This window comes from Pomacea canaliculata, linkage group LG6 (assembly GCF_003073045.1).
Source record: "Pomacea canaliculata isolate SZHN2017 linkage group LG6, ASM307304v1, whole genome shotgun sequence".
In the NCBI taxonomy this organism is placed as follows: Eukaryota; Metazoa; Mollusca; class Gastropoda; order Architaenioglossa; family Ampullariidae; genus Pomacea; species Pomacea canaliculata.
In genome coordinates, this window is record NC_037595.1 from 3,786,573 (window position 1) to 3,797,293 (window position 10,721).

General features: G+C 35.5%; 1 protein-coding gene across 2 annotated transcripts; it reads left to right on the forward strand.

Annotated features, from left to right (window-relative positions):
* Positions 1-411: 411 nt before the first annotated feature.
* Positions 412-9,723, forward strand: LOC112566609 (3-oxoacyl-[acyl-carrier-protein] reductase FabG-like). 2 transcript variants are annotated; one of them, XM_025242869.1, is made up of 9 exons: positions 412-566; positions 3,495-3,619; positions 3,975-4,067; positions 4,548-4,633; positions 5,606-5,699; positions 6,323-6,392; positions 7,152-7,188; positions 8,590-8,653; positions 9,179-9,723. In XM_025242869.1, exons 1-9 carry the CDS (start codon positions 518-520, stop codon positions 9,335-9,337), a joined length of 777 nt encoding a protein of 258 aa, XP_025098654.1. In that variant the 5' UTR covers positions 412-517; the 3' UTR covers positions 9,338-9,723. The 2 variants fall into 2 exon arrangements, with proteins under 2 accessions (XP_025098654.1, XP_025098653.1); XM_025242868.1 differs by lacking the exon at positions 412-566 and adding an exon at positions 2,188-2,288.
* Positions 9,724-10,721: the final 998 nt, after the last annotated feature.

Genomic DNA, 10,721 nt, shown 5'->3' on the forward strand with positions numbered 1-10,721 from the left:
AAGGTTATTAAGAGAGAAGGCTAATGTGGCTGATCCTCGGCATATAAATGGACTTGCAGACTGAGTTAACAGGATTCTCCGAAGACAGTGATGTGTTGAAAATTACTCGAAGGTTCCTGGCAGACTGGGAAAGAGCAATGGTGGATCTAGAGAAAGTGTGTGATGTGGACGAAGGAAGATGTTTCATCAATGTTCCAAGACTATCGGGATGGCGTTTTCCTCGATGGGCTATAATTTGTATGTTAACATCCCCAGCGTTTGTCAAAACCAAGTGTTTGATAAGTGCTGGTGATCAGTCTGTGGAGCTGGCAAGATATATATATAATACAAATCCTTAACTCCTAAAAAAATAACATTTTTCTTGATCAAGCAAAAGAGTCTGGATAGTTCATCTCACCCACGCCTTACAACCCGCCCCCTGTCGGGGTAGACAAACACAAGTAAACTTCGTTATCTGCAAAGTATATTCAGGTCGCTTGCGTGTCCCGACTTTCTCATCCACACACCGCAGGTCGAGATGGCATCAGGCTTGGGAAATCTGATGGGCAAAGTGGCGCTAATTTCTGGTATGTGGAACAGTTATGGCAGATTTAATTATTCGAGTAGTTTACTGCTTTCTACAATAGCTTATTTTCAGCATACTCTAAGTTTCAAACGCTTTCCTAACAGGCTGCATTACAAGCAGACGAACTTTGAAGCGACCAAGTGCTGGTAGCTTGTTATCTCCTGGTGTCATTCGAAGTCATTATCATGCCTCCTTAAATTAGTACAAATTTCTCACCTTCCTTTTAGAGGATTATCATAGTTTGTTTTATTTTTTTCGCTGACAGTTTGTAATATAGCTAATATTTTCTACGTCGATTGGGTTAGTTTAAAATATTAATAAGATTTATTTAGTTTAATTGTTATTATTTCGTTCAACGTTTTCGTGTTCATCATATTAAAATTGAAAAGTGGTCGAGAGTATGCATCAAATAAAAACTTTTATATCTGCGCTTTGTAATGAGCCCTTTAGGGGGTGAATGAGGCTCGGGTTTGGAGAGTGGCAGTTTCTTAAAATCGAATCCAATCTGTACTTGTAATTAAAAAGAAAGTAAAATGTACTGATGGAAAATGTGGAAACTCGTGTCCCTTTATTTATTCTGACTTTGAAAAAAAAACCAGATTTTGCCCCCAGTAACACATTAGTGTGTGTATGCACTCGCATCCAGAGTTTATCTGCAAAGCATATTCAGGCCGCTTTACATATTTCAGTTTAAACCACACACACTGACTAATCTTCGAAACAGCCATAGATCTTAAATATATGATATAGAAAAGAGGCTATAATTACTGGTAATTTAAGCTGCTTCTTGTATAATTGATAAGGAAAATACTGAAATAGAATAGCGGATTGTAAAATTAAGCAGCGATCTTTTTGTTTGCACTCCTCGGGTTAAACCTGAGTATGTGTACTTTGAAGCCTCCAGTTTCTGACCATCCGACCACGGCCCTGTCGCATGTCGTTATCTGCTGTTGGCAGTTCAAGGTCATGATTCCTGACTCCACATGTACACTCTACACACATTATATGTATGGGTGTATTATAGCTAAACAGGATGGCTCTACTTGCTAATGCAATCATAAATAGTTGTAGCCTGCATCTGGTCCTCTTGAAATATTTACAAGTCAATGTTAGTTTTAAATTCCTAGATATACATTACATGTGCATTATACATTATTCTTATGTGACGGTACCTATCAGTTACGATTTCAATATCGGTTTATTATCGGACACATAATCTGTGTATATAATGACCTTTTTTTGGATGGAAGAACTGGCAAAGAGCATGGCATACTTCCTGACTTCATAGTAACCGTGTCAGCTGTAGAAAATTGCACAAAGTTGTGAGGAAGCCATAAGCATTCATTGATTGTCGAGAATGATGGGTCATGTGGGTTAAAAAGAACAGCGGCGGAAAGAATATATGTTTGAAAATACTTACCAGTTTTCATAATCCCCTAAAATAATAAAATCAACATATGGTTTTTCTTTTATGGTTTGCTCCCACTAACACATCAGTATACGCACTCACATCCAAATTAAAGTTGTCTGCACTGACTGCACGGTATATTGAGGTCGCTTTGCGTGTCCATTGAACAGAGCGTCAAGGTAGACAATCATCTTCAAGCTTCCATATCTTCTGTAAAATTCTGTTAAGTCCCTTGAATAGCGCGACCTTTCACCCACATGATGGAAGACATGGCAGGCTTAGGAAAACTGACTGGGAAAGTGGCTTTGATTACTGGTATGTTGACATATTTCCATTGTTATTCATTATAAAAAGATTTATTATTAGAAAATAGCTTATTTGCAGCAGATTGTAAGATTCTGGCGCTGCAACTTTTTATCCACCCAGTTATTTCGCAAAGCAGACGAATTTTGGTGTTTCGTCGTTCATCGTGCACGTGAGGTACAATATGCATATCCCGACCTCGCACCTACAGTTTATTGGTATCTGGTGCATTCAGTTAATGCTATGTCAAAATGTTAGGATGGACCGTAGTTCATAGCTTCATGAGCTCTTAATTCAGAAGTTCTTGACTTGTTTTGCGTTACAGTCACCGTGGTAGGCAACACGTATGCGCTGAAGAGTATCAGACACATGACAATAAAAACACAAATTTTACATTGTTTGCAGTTAAAAATAACAAGTAATTTTTAATTTTCCATAGTATACAGAATCATTTAGGTGTGACTTGCGTGACCTGTAGAATGTTTAAAACAAGAAATCCATATGTTCATTTCCGACTTAATAATTAAGCAACAGAAATTGAAGAGGGAAATAATTTGTCTGTGATTTCATTCTGAAATTATCACCAGAATTTGTTGGTGTTTCTGTGTGTGAAAATAGTTCAAAAAGTATATTTTGCTCTTTAGAAGGACAATGCTAGTGAGATTCCCCAACCAAACCAAGGACAACATTAAGCATTAAGAAATTTTTTTTCTGATGTTTGAGTAAAGCTAAGAGTAAGATAGCCTACCCAGATTTTTGTTAATACATCCCTTTCATTCTTGAGATATGCTTTAGTCCTTTAAAGTCTTTTCTGAACTATCGTAATGCAAACATGTACTCAACATACATGTCAAAGCAGTCAGATAATTTTAATATTCATAAATATATTGCTGTCAGTAATATTAATGTAATTAAAAAACTAAAATTACTTCGTTATAACTTAGGGATTTTTTTTTTTTGGGGGGGGGGGGGGGCGGATATTTCTTGGGATTAAAGGGATGGACAAGGAATTGCACAGCAAATGAAAGCATTATTAATTATTTTAGTATAAAATAATTCCAACATTATTATGTCATTGCCTAGAATCAGAAAAGATTGCCTTGTGATATACATTCACATAAAGCTTGAGAAGATAAATTGTAGCTTTCGAGACCAAAGCTAGATTACAGAAGGTAAATATAGGTATAACTATTATTTTACTTTCAACAATGTTAACAGGTGCCAGCTCTGGCATTGGGGCAGCCACAGCCATTCTTTTTTCCAAGCTTGGTGCTTCCCTAGCTCTAGCAGGACGCAACGAAGAAAATTTGCAGAAGGTGGGCAGTCAATGCCAAAAGACTACAGTAAGTAAACTTTTTGTTTTCTGCATTATTTGCATGACATTTTGAGAGCAGAATTCTCTCTTATAATGTATTTAGTGCATCAGCTGTTAAGAAGGTTTATACTCTAGTTTGCTAAGCTGTATTCACCTTCCAAAACATATTACATGCATAATTGGAAAAACTTGTTTTAAAAATTCTTTGTTATCCTATTTTTATAGTAATTATCATCCTGCCTCATGCTTAATTACATGTATGCTAACTAAATCTTCTCTTTCTTGTTTTATTTCTTGTTCCCGATCTTGATTCTTTACTTTTTTAAAAATCTTTTTTGAAGTTTTGAGTTATTTTGTTTTGCATTTTGCTTTGTATTTTGTAGCCCTTGCTGCTCGCTGGTGACTTGAGCTGCGAGGAAGACACAAAACGAATTTTAAATGAGACTATCAAACAGTATGGAAAGCTGAACATTCTGGTAATGTTGCCCTTATTTATTTCTGATTATATTTGTTTATTGTGTACATAGTGCGCTATCACAAGGTTGTGTTTCCTAGCTTTTAGCCGAAAATGTGACTTTTTTGAATTGACTAAACTGTGGAAAAACAAATGCTAGTCACTTGCAAAAATACATAAATACATCTCATCACATTTTAGTGACAGTTACAGAGAGATGGCTTTCAAGTGCTCAGATCTTTGAGTAGTGCTAATTTTAAAGCTAGATTTCTTTCTTGATTCATTTACTTTTAAAGCGTTTATTTTTCATTAAATTGTTGAAATTTATTTTCTTGTCTTCTTTCAGATAATGCAAGTCATTGCATTTTTTAAAATAATATATATAGTTTTCACTTCAGCAACTCAGGTTTATGTTCCTTCTTTAAATTGTTAGGGTAGCATATAAATTCATCTTTTGATTTGTGACTTGACTGCTTATGATCATTTGACTGATTTTATTCAGGTGAACTGTGCTGGCATATTAGAATCAGGTTCCATAGAAAACACTTCCCTGGAGCAGTTTGATCGTGTTTTTAATGTCAATGTCAGGTATTTAAAATTATCTCTCATTATTTTAGAAAGTGTGCTGTAGGAGTTCACATTGATGCACCTTCTAACCCTGATATTATATCTTTACTTTGTGTTTAAAATAATAAATCATGTTTGCTAGCTTAACAGTGTTAATTATGGAAGGTTTTGCCATGCCTTTTGTTTGAATGCATGAGGATTAACCACCATACACACCACATTTAAGAACAGTAGAAAGCAAGGCAACGGATGTCAGAACTACTTGGGCTCAACTGAGAGGGGGCTGCCCAAAGCCGGGTCCGCTGGCAAGGTGTGGCGGCCCTATGCTCCTCGAGGAGTAACTAGGACTAAACTAAACACACCACATTCTTCATGTCCAAAACAAAGAAACTGAGCTGAAAATATTACTAAAACACATGTTTTGCATTGTGAGCATATAATATGGTGTCCAGTTTGTTCAAAGGATAAAAATTCTTTATGCAATAGTTTAAAATAAAAAAAATGAGGCAAACAAAATACTTATTGCTTACTCTCACTCATTCGGAAAAAAATTATCTTCTTTACTAGAAGTCTTTTAGATTTTTCCTGCCAGGTTGCTACAGAAATGTACCGCTTAGTCCCTCAATTCGAGTCTTACTGTTAAGTTACATTACACATTTCCCTGTTGATACTTAATGCCTGTATACTGGCAGTAAAGGGAAGTAATCTAGCATAATTTAAACTCCTTCTTTAACCTGTTACGTCCCCTCTATCATATGATTCAAAACTTTTTTTTATTTATTTGTTGTCCTCTTGAATAAACATTGTGTAGCACAGAGGAGTTGTATTGATTCACAATAGGAATAACTAAATTTATTTTTTAATTATTTTAAAATAAAACAATATTGTTATTATGAAATTACCAGGATTATCTGCTGTTATGTTGATTCTGTATTATAGTACAGCAGTCATGAGTGCTAAGGCAGTCCTTGTACATGTACTATGTTTGAACAGGTCAATTTACCACCTGACAATGCTAGCTGTCCCTCACCTTATTGCCACCAAAGGGAACATAGTCAACGTCTCTAGTGTCAATGGAATGAGATCGGTAAGTGGCTACATCAGAAGTTAAATTTCAGTAATGTTTAGGATGTATAACAGACGATCATAAAACTTCAGCAAGTGATAGCAGAGTGTCCATAGGGCAGTCCATACTCATCTGTCATCTGTGCAAGAAGCCCAAAAAATGTAAATAAGTGATACTGAATCTAAAAAGAAGAAAATGTCTGACTTGAAGAAAGCTGAAATGTCTCAGATGCATTTTTAAGATGAATAATGAATGCTGAAGATAAATGATACTACATGATATATAGGGGCAGATAATTGTGTGTATGTATTCCACAAAAAATATGTGATGTAGGTGAAGTATTGCTTTTTTTTTTTTTAGTCTTGACAGCATTGTAGCTGCAATACTTGTATTTACTTGTTTACTCTCACTTATCTACTAGCTTCACAACTGTGACAAGTGTTAAATCACACTTCTAGGCTAGGTGTCACTGGATCCATATGATCACACATGATTGCCAGGATTGCTTACTTTGAATAACAGCTTAAGTATGGAGTAGTGGCCTATGAAGGTCTATTATAATAGGGTGTGTTTTCATAACAATATATCATTTAAACTCACTGCATTTGTTCTGCTTTTGTTGCCACGATTGCTACATGTTTCAGTTTCCAGGTGTGCTAGCCTACAATATGTCCAAGAGTGCTGTTGATCAGTTCACCCGTTGTGTAGCATTGGGTAAGTTTTTTGTACATCTGCAACCATTGTCTGCTTCCTAGATCAATTTCTTGATTCTCGATTGCTATGGTATGGGTATGCAGACTGTTAGTTTGATTTTGGATTTTCCAGATAAAAGATGTTTATTACGTGGCAAAAATTTCAAAGCAGTAGTTATATATCTACTGTATTTTTGATGCTACCTTTACTTCTAACCAAAATGTGGTTTTTTGGGTACTGGGGTGGTGGAGTGCTGTCTGTTTATAAGAACAACAATGATTAGTGTAGCATGTTGGCATTATTGTTTATCAACATGCCATATTTTTATTTTTTTTTTGCTTTGTGTTGATTTCAGGAAAGTTCAAAATATCAAGGGGTCCAGTTTAGAGGACTGTTAATCAAAGAAATATTATTGTATGAGATTAGTTATTGTACATGATATACAGCTTAATAAGACTTACTCTGTATATTACACAGTTGTATTGAGCTTTCAGTAACCACAGCAGCTAAGAGTTTATATGAAATGTTAATATTTACTGAGGGATGGAAGATGGGTTGCAGTTATTAAAACATTAAATCAGCCTTACTCATTTCAGCACTTTTATAGGCAGATTAGCATTTTAGGTTACACAAGGAGCAGAGAACATGGATAAACTGAATAATTTTGGCAATCGCAGAGACTAATCTAAGTTTTTCAGGTCGTAAAGTCTCCAGCCCTTGTTACTGATGTGTACAATTGTTTATTACAGCTGTTTGTATTCACATGTTTTCTGGTTTCAGAACTAGCACCTAAGCAAGTCAGAGTGAATGGAGTAAAGTAAGTGTAACTCGTTTTGTCTTGTGATATTTGTATCAATCATCAGCTGTCTTGTGCCTGCATGGCTTGTGCATTCATTGATGTACATAGTGTGCAGTGACTTATATTGAAGGTCTGTGACATTTACATCTTCATGATTGTACATGCAGATTTACTCACCTGTGATTGTACAGCTTGATTCAGTAGATTACTTATGTGGAAGAAAATGTGGACATAAATTTATAAGTAATGAGATTTCTCTTTCAGTTAAGATGTCACTAAAATTAATTTTTTGAGCAATATAATAAACTAAATGTTATGAAGGTATGTTCCTGATGTCGCAAATGTCCTTAAGTATACCTCATTAACATGTTCTCCTGACTTCCTCATTGGTTGCACCACTGACATTGTAAATACAAAGTCTGTGCTTTATTTCATTATTATTCACCTATTTCAGTCTTGGTGAGCCATGAATATCAAGATTCAAAGATTCCATTTTTGTTTTATTGAGTAGGCCTGAGCCCATTTCCAGGGGAATAACAACAGCCATCATCATTAACATTTAACATTTTCATAAACTGTAGTCTGGAAAATAAACATACAATTAACTTTCAATAGTACAGTTATGCAACATGGACAGTAATTGAAATTATGTTAATGTACATATAGCCACATAAACTAAATGGAAAAAAAAAATTCAACAAGGTAAAATGAAAATCTACAATGTAAGATTTCAGATTAAGAAAGCAGGCATTTCATTGTGTATCAGATTGATTGATTCTTTATTATTTTAAGAGCATAGCTTCAGCAAGGGTGTGAGCATTTCAGAAAATAACTACACATCTTAAAACTGCTGTATATACAATCCAATAACAAGCTATGTCAAGACCAGTTATTCTCAAATTCTGTACACACATATACACACTTCGAAACTTAGCATTTGTGAAATATAACTACTCTCTCTCTCATACACCATTATCCTAAATATCAACACCATATATGGAGAATCATTATATCATAAAGGAGAAAACATCTTCACAGCCATTGGCTATCAAAATAAAACTTTAAAAAGGAGGTAAACAATTATCATGTGTAACAAATACATTATACTCTGTGATCTTCCTGGATGTAATGGGCTTTAATTTATGCCACAACTTTTCTTATCTCCAATGCATTGTAAACAAAAGAGGCAAGATGTAGTATAATTAGTATTCTGTTATCTAACATCAAGAGTGTGAAATGGAAAAGGGAAGGTGATTAGAGTATTTTTAGGGATGACCAGTTTATTTCATGTCTCAAAAACATTGGGATCACTCAGATTTTGGGAAACAGTATTGCCAAATGTCCTTTTCATTTGAAACCAGAAATTGCAACTCACTAGACATTTAAGAGACTCAAAAAATGATATTCTAAACATTACAGCCCTGGGGTGACCATCACAGACCTTCATAGACGAGGAGGAATGGATGAAGAGAAGTATCAAAAGGTAGTACATGATGCATCCCATTCTTATATTTGATAGCCTTTGTGATCTTAGGCCTGTCCATTTGTTGTTAGATACTGGAATAATTAACAACTGTCTTGATTTCGTTCTGCTTGGAGCTATTTCAGATAGCTGTTCAGTTCAATTAAGTGACTGCTGATGCTACTCCTGTATTTCATGTATTCTTAAATCAACCTGCCATTCAGACGGGTTCACTTCTCCTTTGGTCATGACATGCTATGTAGCCCATAATATGCATCAAAGGCTTCAACAAGCATTCCTTCTCCTATGCTACTCCAAAATAGACTGATTTTCACAAAACAAACTCTATCAAGCTTTAAGAAAGCATTTTAACCTCATCTGTTTCAAAAATATCTTTTGCTAGATAAGAGGAAATTCACTGCTTCAGACTTTGTCAAACAGGTATAGAAAGGGAGGCAAGAACTATACCCAATTTCTGCCATAAGGTGCAAGGAATTACCAATAACATTATCAATTTTTTAAAACTTTCTCCTTTGTGTGTGACAGTTTCTGGAACACTGCAGAAATACACATGCACTTGGACGACCTGGAGAAGCAGAAGAAGTTGCCCGAGCAATTGCTTTTCTGGCATCAGAAGATGCTTCCTTCATAACTGGTGCCTCCGTTCCAGTTGATGGAGGTCGCCATGCAATGTGTCCACGCTAGATATCAGTATTCAGATACTGTAATCACAGTTTATCGAGCTCAAACCAAATGTGAGCTTAGTTCTTCTAGGTCTTTGTAAGAGAGGATTATTCAGATGGAAAATGACTACTGATTCCTTTACTCGGGTAATCCATGCCCCTTTGGATGATTTGATATGTGTTCACTTCTCACAAGTACTGTGAGGAATATATCTCTAAGAGGGATTCATATTTTCCTATTTATCATCCAGCTTTATGATGGTAACTGCTTATGATTTATAATATTAATAAATATCTAAAAAGTGTATTCAAGGCTTTGTCACCATGTCTGTGCAATGCTTGAATGTAATATTTTTATGAATGGAGTTAAATTTCAATATGTTTGTAAATAAATCTCATGTCATTCTGGGGGCTGGATTTATTGTTTGTGATGTGTTACTAAAGTTTTAGGTATCAGCAGAACACATTCATTCAAAGATAGCAATATTACAGCCACTGGCAGCTGCACATTAGATGCTACTCCCCACCCCTAAAAAAAAAAAGCAAACCCAAAACAACATATACTTCTTAGACTCTATTTGTATTGTACACAATAGCACACAGTGCACCTTGAAATTTACTAAATCCACTGGTTAGTAACTGTCTTTAGGAAACAAAAGTTACTGAGTTGAATTATACAAACTCAGAACACCTAAGCAATGCACTGAACCATGCTATTGAACGGAGGCATCCATATTAAAATACTTCAAAGCTTCAGCTCCTCAGAATGTTGAATATCACAGTTATTGCCAGTCAGTTGGAAGAGAATAACATGTGTTATGTATAATAATGATTAAAATTGGTCAGTGTGATCACAATTAAAAAAATGTATATATATGAATCACTGGACTAGCTGATATAGCTGCTAGTGGTGGATTAACTCCAGAACTACTTCTGCTTGGCTAGTTTAAGAAAGGTTTAAGCGTCAGCTGATTTGTTTACAGTATAGATCGAATTCAGGTATGCATGGTCCAGTGAAGAAGCTAATTTTTAAAACAACAGTGAACAATGCTAGATTTTTCTATTGCCCTAAGATCTTGCTTGTGAGATATGGATCCTGTGGATGGTCAAGCTGTTGACAGGCATTAGCTCCATAAGGAAAATGTATTTTGGAAAACGATTGTCAAGGTCTTCCTCTGGAGTGTGGAAAGAGGCCAGCAAAAAGGGAATTGCATTAATCCAAGCATGAGAAAAGAAAGGAGAATCAGGGCTTAGGGTTAGTCAGTGGATTATTCCCCTCCTAAGCAGCCATTCCTGCAGTTGCAGTGAACAAGCTTACCGAAACCAAGAGGTTCTGTAACTCACTTCTGTGCAACGTCTTCTTAATGCCACACTCCCACCTCCATGTGCACAAATCCTCTTTCACT

What these genes read in the sequence shown, in the direction of transcription:
- LOC112566609 (XM_025242868.1), top strand. Translation starts at nt 2,231, where the DNA reads ATGATGGAAGACATGGCAGGCTTAGGAAAACTGACTGGGAAAGTGGCT. An exon ending in GTTTTTAATGTCAATGTCAG is followed by an intron (nt 4,634 to 5,605) that starts GTATTTAAAATT and finishes ATGTTTGAACAG; the next exon opens with GTCAATTTACCACCTGACAA. An exon ending in CACCCGTTGTGTAGCATTGG is followed by an intron (nt 6,393 to 7,151) that starts GTAAGTTTTTTG and finishes TTCTGGTTTCAG; the next exon opens with AACTAGCACCTAAGCAAGTC.